Below are 7,456 nucleotides of genomic sequence, written 5' to 3'. Positions count from 1 at the left end.
CCACCCCTGCCCCACCCTCCACCCCACCCCAACTACCCCACTCCTCTGCTACCCACCCCAACCACCACCCACTACCCCTCACGACCGCCCAACCCCACCCCACGGCAACTCACCCTCACCTTACCACCCACTACCCCTACCCTTATCCCACAACCACCCACCTCACACCACCCACCCCTCATCCACCCCCACCCACTACCCCTCACCACCACCCAACCCCACTCTCATAACCACTCACCCCCACCCTACCACCCACTACCCCCCTCATCCCACAACCACCCACCTTACACCACCTACCCCTCCACCACCCCCACCCAATACCTACTTATTTTTTAAAGTTCCTATTTTATTTTTTACTTGAGTTTTATTAATATGTATAAACTAATTTCTAATTAAGAGTTAAGGTTATTTTAGTAAACTTACAAGTTATTATACAGTACCATACAGTTAAACCAAACAGTACAAATGTTATTAAACCACAAAAAAAGATACAGTATATCCAAACATTGTGTTTATTAATACAGTACAATACAATACAACACCATACTGTACCCTACCATATTGTACATTAATGAACTACGGGAAACAACCATCCAAACAGAGAGTAAGTATTTGTTGGGGAGAAATGGATTTTTGGTCATTTACAAACTTTTTTTAGTTTTATGACCTTTTTACAAGAGATCTTCATTGTTTACATGTAAGAGATCTGAAAAAACCACATAAGAGATTTGAAAAAGACATTTTTTTCTATTCAAATTGTAAGAGGCCAAAAGATCTTATTTCCTCGTATTTGTTGTATGGAGCCTTATATGGAATCTCTTAAAGTTGATATGGTGAAGGCACAAGTTGGAGAATTTGAGCATGGAGCTGTAACTACTACTTCTTAACTAAGTTTCAAAGAGTCTGATTTTAAGTTAGTTTAAAGGTAAAGTGGTTTAGTGGGTATATTTCTTTAGTCATCTAAAAGCCTTTTTGAGCAGGTTAGTGGAACACATAGCATAGAACACAAAAATTAATGTAATGGCAAAGTAGAAACAAAGGTGATCCAATTTTTCATGTTATTCTTGTCTGAACTCCATCATTCTTCTTCACATAAACAAAGCTGCTAGTTGCAAAAAGCTTCATTGGTGATCAGTTTCCATGGCACCTGTTGATCCACATTCATTCACTGATTCAACACATCCACTCACCACCCATATTTCCCTCACTTTCTACTTTGATTTTCCATCTTCCACCATTTCCTCTGCTACTCTTCTCTCCCTTCCTACACCTTACAGTGGACCCTTCACTCTCGACACTCGTTCACTCTCTGTCTCCTCTGTGCTCGACCCTCTTTCCCTTTCTTCGCTTCCTTTCTCCCTTTCCCAACCAGACACAATTCTTGGACAATCACTCACCATTTCACTTTCTAACCAAACCCAAGTCTTGATTCTATCCAAAACTACCCCTTCAAGTTCTGCCCTCCAATGGCTTTCCCCTACTCAAACTTTCAACAAGACTCACCCTTTTGTGTATACCCATTGCCAGCCTATTCACGCCCGTTCCATCTTTCCTTGTCAGGATACACCCGCTGCGCGTGTCAAGTATGCTGCAAAACTGAACATCCCGAGCCAGTTATCAGCTGTTATGGCTGCCAGACACATGGAGAGGGGGCCCCCACTCCCGTCTGAGGCGCAAGGTGTTTGTGAGGATTCGGTGTGGTGTGGGGATGATAGGGTGGTGGAGGAGTTTGTGATGGAACAGCCTATACCTCCTTATTTATTTGCATTTGCAGTGGGGGAGTTGGGGTTCAGGGAGGTGGGACCCAGGACTAAGGTGTATGCTGAGGCTGTTCCTGAAGTCTTGGATGCTGCTGCTACGGAGTTTGCTGGCACGGAAGAGATCATGCAGGTTGGGGAGAGGCTTTTTGGACCTTATGAATGGGAAAGGTTTGATCTTTTGGTGTTGCCTCCGAGTTTTCCTCTCGGCGGAATGGAGAATCCGAGGATGGTTTTCTTGACGCCAACTGTGATCAAGGGGGACGGCAGTGGATCACAGGTGGTGGCTCATGAGCTTGCTCATAGCTGGACAGGGAATTTGATCACAAACAAAAACAACGACCACTTTTGGTTGAATGAGGTATTATACCTTATCGTACTAATTAAGCACTTGAAAACTAAATAACACATGAAGAGTATAATTAAATGCTCTGTTTATCGGATAGTTAAGCTGTTAAGACGCAATCTTTAGCATCCTATTGTGATTACATTCCGTACGCTTATGATTTGATTGGCAAGGGAAAATATAAAAATGGGTCAGAAAAGTGCCAATAGGAATCCTTAGGGGATAGCTTAGAAGTTGAAGTGCTGGAGTAACAACCTTTCGAACTAAAGTTTGAATCTTAACAGAGACACTAGATGAACTTATCCCATTTGTCTAAGCCTTGATGGACATAGTTACTTGATATCTGCACTAGTGAGAAGTAGCACGTACCAATAGCTTAATTGAGGTGCACTAAAACTGGCTCAAATTAAAGAACAGACTTACACCAATAGGACGGTTGGTTTACTCCTGAGTTAGTTACTAAAATAGGATTAGGTGGATCCTAGAGTTTGTAGAGATATGTAGAAACTATAATTTAGGGAGTTTAATGTGGTGAAAGGTAGGTGTCTAGGAGGGTTAGATGATAGTATGTGTGTACTGTATTTTTATTTTCGTTCTCCACAGTGGTCCAAGGCGAATGGAATCTTTTATGCCGAAAACATTACTTCATAATTATGCATCACATAGCATGTTATGTTATTCTTTTCATTTATTCTAAGGTTCGAGGTGATGGAGGGATGGACTAAGCAAAGACTCAAGCAGAGTTGTAAGTAAAAGAGCAAAATGCAGAAAAGTACTAAGGCCTGTTTTGTCTTTATGCACAAAGCGCACTAAAGCGTGTGTTAGTTAAGAAAGGCACAAATGAGGAGAACTGAAATCATATATCTAATTCATGGGAAAATAACTTTAGATACAAACAGCTGCGATAAAATAAAAACTATAGACACAAACAGTATTTAATTGAGTCTTAAGAAAGAATACGAAGAAACAATAATTAACTTTCTGAAGTAAATATTATGTCAATCAAATGCAGAAACCATGGTAACGATCTGGTTCAGATGCAAAGATGGACTTTTATATTTTAATTTCAGATCTATTAACTAGCTAAAATTTCTAATTTTCTATTTTCAATCACTAAATGTCTACTTATATTTCTTCAATAAGTAATATATCACTTTGTCAATGATACTTTTTACTAGTATCGTTTTTAAAGTTAATCCCAAGGATACTGAGGCATGCGAAAGTTGGCAGCGCCACATTCTGCGCTAAGCGATGCCTGAACGATGTGAAGTGCTCAGCTTGGGTTGCACCTAGCAAAAATCCATCTGGAAATATCTGCATGCTTTATTTTCTTTAAAGGCTTGTACAAACTGATGCTTTCTCAGTAGGCTCTAATGTTCTGACGGTCTTTATTTTTTGTTGAACGTTGTAATCACTTTTGTGTTGGTTCTATGACGCTTAAATTTCTTTGACCTTCCTGTTTCCTCACTTTAAAGGCTCCACCTTAAACCATTGCCTTCTGAAACACTGTTTGGAAAACTTCTTGCAATGTTGCAACAGTGCAATTTTGCACCTATGCTATGATGCATTCCTTTTATTGACTTCTTTTGCATGAAGATATATTAACTTGTTTTTGAAATAGCATAAAAGGTGGATCTTGGCTTCTACTTGTGTTGGTTGCTGAGACAAAACACAGAACTTCTGTTCTTTTGTATGAATTGTGGATTAGAGTGTGAAATATGATTCTATTATAAGGACCCTGGATGAAATGAAGTTCAATGCTTGCATTAACTTTTTGCTGCAACTTGAACATAAGCATGTACTATGATGGTTTATTGTTTCTCACACAATTGGGATATGTAAACAATATAATTGGACTGATTCATGTTTTTGAAGGGTTTTACAACATATGCAGAGCGAAGAATTGTTGAGGCCATGCAAGGCGAGGACATTGCTTCGTTAAATATTGGAATTGGTTGGAAGTGGCTTGTTAAGGATATGGAGAGATTCAATGATAACATGGAGTTCACCAAGCTAAAGACAAGTCAGGCAGGTGTCGATCCGGATGACGTGTACTCTGTAGTTCCATATGAAAAAGGCTTCCAATTTTTACGGCGCATTGAGAGACAGGTTGGTAAATCATCTGGTCCAGGAATTATCCTACTTTCTTCTATCCTACTTTCTTCTTGCAAGAGCTAACTTATCTTTTTGTCCACTTCCATTTCTCAGATTGGAAGACCTGCGTTTGATGACTTCCTGAAGAAGTATATTGGTACCTTCAAATTTCAGTCTATTGACACTGATATGTTTCTCAGTTTCCTTCAAGCTAATGTTCCTGGAATAGAGAACGAGATTGATTTGAAACTTTGGACTGAGGGCACTGGGATTCCTCCGGATGCCATGGAACCAGTTTCTAACATCTATTCTAAGATTGTTTCGCTTGCTAATGAGTTCAAGCTAGGTAAGATACCAAGAGAGGATGAAGTTGGTGACTGGAAGGGACAGGAATGGGAGCTTTACCTCGAGAACCTACCCAAATCTGTTGAAGCATCTCAGGTAGTAATTAGCTATTGTCTGAGAAGTTTCTTCTTAAATTGGCAAATTATTTAATATCTGCCTCTCTCCTTTTTTTTTTTGTGTTTGTGCAGTTGATGAAGTGATCATCTTTTCCTTAGTTTCTAGTGTTAAATCTTATTGAGCCTTGTGAAATATTTTTTACTTTCTACCAAATGAGTAATACAGTGCTAATTCCTCTGTATCAGTTATTAGTTGATGGCTATTTGTGGTCCTCTGCCCCAGCGACTGCCACTTAAATATATATTTACTATTTTTTGGGATAAGCCGTAGAAACATACGTACATATGTCATGTCTATAGATGCTCCTCCTTTTGTAAGTATTTACCTTTTACCCATGGATCTCTAATACAATGAATCATCAACTTCTTCTGTGGTGCTGGTCTTGCCGATTGACTGCAGCCTGTGTTGTTTTGCAACTAAAATTGTTTCTACAAATTGAAGCTGATGATGAATTAATTCAAACGTTTTTTAATGCACGTAAATGGTTTGAATGCATGCGCCACAGGGTTGTGCTGCTTTTCCTATGTGCTTGTACATATCCCCATGATTTAGTGGACAAGAAGTTTGCGATATCCTAATGAGTGTGACATTGATAAGGGCCTAAATCAGCATTGTTTCTCTAAAAAAGTGGTCTATTGTCCTCTCCAACCTGTCTCAAAGTGCAGCAGCGGAGGAGTTCAATGCCTGAAATAACTGTTTTCCTTCCTATTCATTGGTCGATAGATCTGTTGGTTGTGATTCTCATATGCCTTTTCGGGGTTGACTTTCACTCTACTTTTGCCCTTGAACATTCTCATTAAGGAGAGAGTTTGCTATTACAGGCCCATTTACTTTGTGTTGCTTAATTATATCTAAAGAACGCTCCCAGGGCTTTGGTCTAGTTGTAAGTGCGAGCGCATGATGTGTGAATTAGATGCAAGTCACGAGTTTAAACCTTTCCGCAAATAAAAGCATGGTATTTAAGTGGAGCAGGGTAGAGGGGCGTTACATTATCTACCGAGTTTCGAACTGCAAGGAAAATGTCTTGCCTTGCGCTTTTGCTTTATAAGACATTGCTCAAAACCTACCCTTTGCTCTTGAAGTGTAAAATTGTTGTTCAATCACTTTGTGCTATTTTCAGGTGACAGCTTTAGATGCTCTCTATCATCTTTCAAAGTCGAAAAATTATGATGTCAAGGTAGGTTTTCTTCAGCTGGCCATTTCAGCAAGGTGCAGAGACTACTATGGTGTGGTAGAAAAAACTCTGAAAGAAGTTGGCAGGATATTATACCTTCGTCCGCTCTACACAACACTCATACAATGTGCTGGGGAGGAAGAAGACAAAGCTTTCGCTAGAAGGGTATTCTCGGAGGCTTGTGATTCTTATCACCCCATAGCTCAGGCTGTCATTGAAGCTACTCTTGCCAAACATGTCTGAAGATTGTGTAAAGCCAAAACTTGCTAATGTAATTAATCCTAAAGCTTTACACAGAGGTGATTCTTGCCTAAATCTGGTTGAGTTGATCATATTGACACCTACCAGTTATGTTCATTATGGAGGGTGCTTTTTAAATATTGACTACTTTATCGTTTCCTCTTTGTGCTGAAGAAAAACTTGTATGTGTTAAACTGGTTCATTAGTATCACAAGGTGAGTTCTACTGCATTTAAGTTTTTTCTTATGTTTACTCTGGCCATCATGCCATTGCTTCAAGTTGACCAATTATAGAAAGTTAATCCCCCTGAGCCAAGTAGAGCATGCATGAAGTGTCTCATTGAATAAGTAAACAATTGAATTGATTCAATTGCTTGGTGCCAACACTTGCTGTAAATCCCATAAAGTGAAATAAATGAAAGTAACATAGACACATACTTAAAATAGCGTCCACACTTACTTTAAATTCCATGAAATACATGAAAGATGTCTTCGGTGAAATGTTTTTTTTCGCTTTCGATTTGTTATGTTATATTCTGTTGAACGATTACAAATTTGGGTTTTAAATAAAAACATCAGTTGATAGTTGCACTAGCGCAATTAATAACATTAGAATAAAATTTAAAGAGATAATGGATCAAAACCCTCTTGAACTACCATAATTATATTAGGTTCATACTTAAATTATGCCTAGTTTATATTACCCCCTGAAGCCTGAACAATAACTTTCAGGTGCTAAACCCCCTGCTCATTACATGTTATGTAAGTGTGTTCACGCTCCCAGAAGCTTTAAGAATATGGCACGTGACACTACATATGTTATTTAATTATTATTTTTTTCAAATTTTGTTTAGTTTATTAAGGATTTTAATTATAACATATATTCTAACTAATAAGTTAAATTAAAGAAAAACCAAAGTAAAAATGAATTAAAAGTTAACAAGGAGATAAAAAAATGTAAAGAGAAAAACATAAGGGACGCCACTTTTGTCCCATCTTGCTGAGAGCTCTCTGGCTGTAAAGAAATTAAAGCACACAAGTTGTCACGACCCAATTCCACAAAGTCGCGTGGGCACCTACCTATCCCACCTTGGTAGGCGAACCCTTATCCCAACATTCACAAGACAACATAAATAGCGGAAAAAGATTAAAGTAACGTAAGTCTGACATATATATATTTAAAAAAATACGGAAGCACATCAAAAACCACCTCAGTATTTGATCTGGTCATACAGAGCGTGTAACTAAAATCTGTAAGTAATAATAATACATCAATAGTCTCAAAAATGTCTCAAAATAGCAAAGTAAGACATGATAAAAGCAGAGTCTTTGGGTAGCGAAGCGTCCACATGCTCACCCTAACAAGACTCTAATCAACAGCCTC

The 7,456-nt window shown here is 38.7% G+C and overlaps 1 protein-coding gene across 1 annotated transcript; it reads left to right on the top strand.

Moving 5' to 3' along the window:
* The first annotated feature begins 891 nt into the window (after positions 1 to 891).
* On the top strand, positions 892 to 6,325 carry LOC132614997 (leucine aminopeptidase-like). The gene is made up of 4 exons (XM_060329552.1): positions 892 to 2,118; positions 3,979 to 4,212; positions 4,312 to 4,638; positions 5,780 to 6,325. The coding sequence occupies exons 1-4, from the start codon at positions 1,141 to 1,143 to the stop codon at positions 6,074 to 6,076; spliced, it is 1,836 nt and encodes a 611-aa protein (XP_060185535.1). The 5' UTR covers positions 892 to 1,140; the 3' UTR covers positions 6,077 to 6,325.
* The last annotated feature ends 1,131 nt before the right edge of the window (positions 6,326 to 7,456 follow it).

Source organism: Lycium barbarum, chromosome 10 (assembly GCF_019175385.1).
Source record: "Lycium barbarum isolate Lr01 chromosome 10, ASM1917538v2, whole genome shotgun sequence".
Lineage (NCBI taxonomy): Eukaryota > Viridiplantae > Streptophyta > Magnoliopsida > Solanales > Solanaceae > Lycium > Lycium barbarum.
This window is presented reverse-complemented; position numbering and strand designations above follow the sequence as displayed.

Excerpts from the sequence above, each read along its gene's own strand:
- LOC132614997 (XM_060329552.1), top strand. The coding sequence starts at position 1,141 with ATGGCACCTGTTGATCCACATTCATTCACTGATTCAACACATCCACTC. Across the intron at positions 2,119-3,978 it reads ACCACTTTTGGTTGAATGAG|GGTTTTACAACATATGCAGA; the intron begins GTATTATACCTT and ends ATGTTTTTGAAG. Across the intron at positions 4,213-4,311 it reads TACGGCGCATTGAGAGACAG|ATTGGAAGACCTGCGTTTGA; the intron begins GTTGGTAAATCA and ends TCCATTTCTCAG.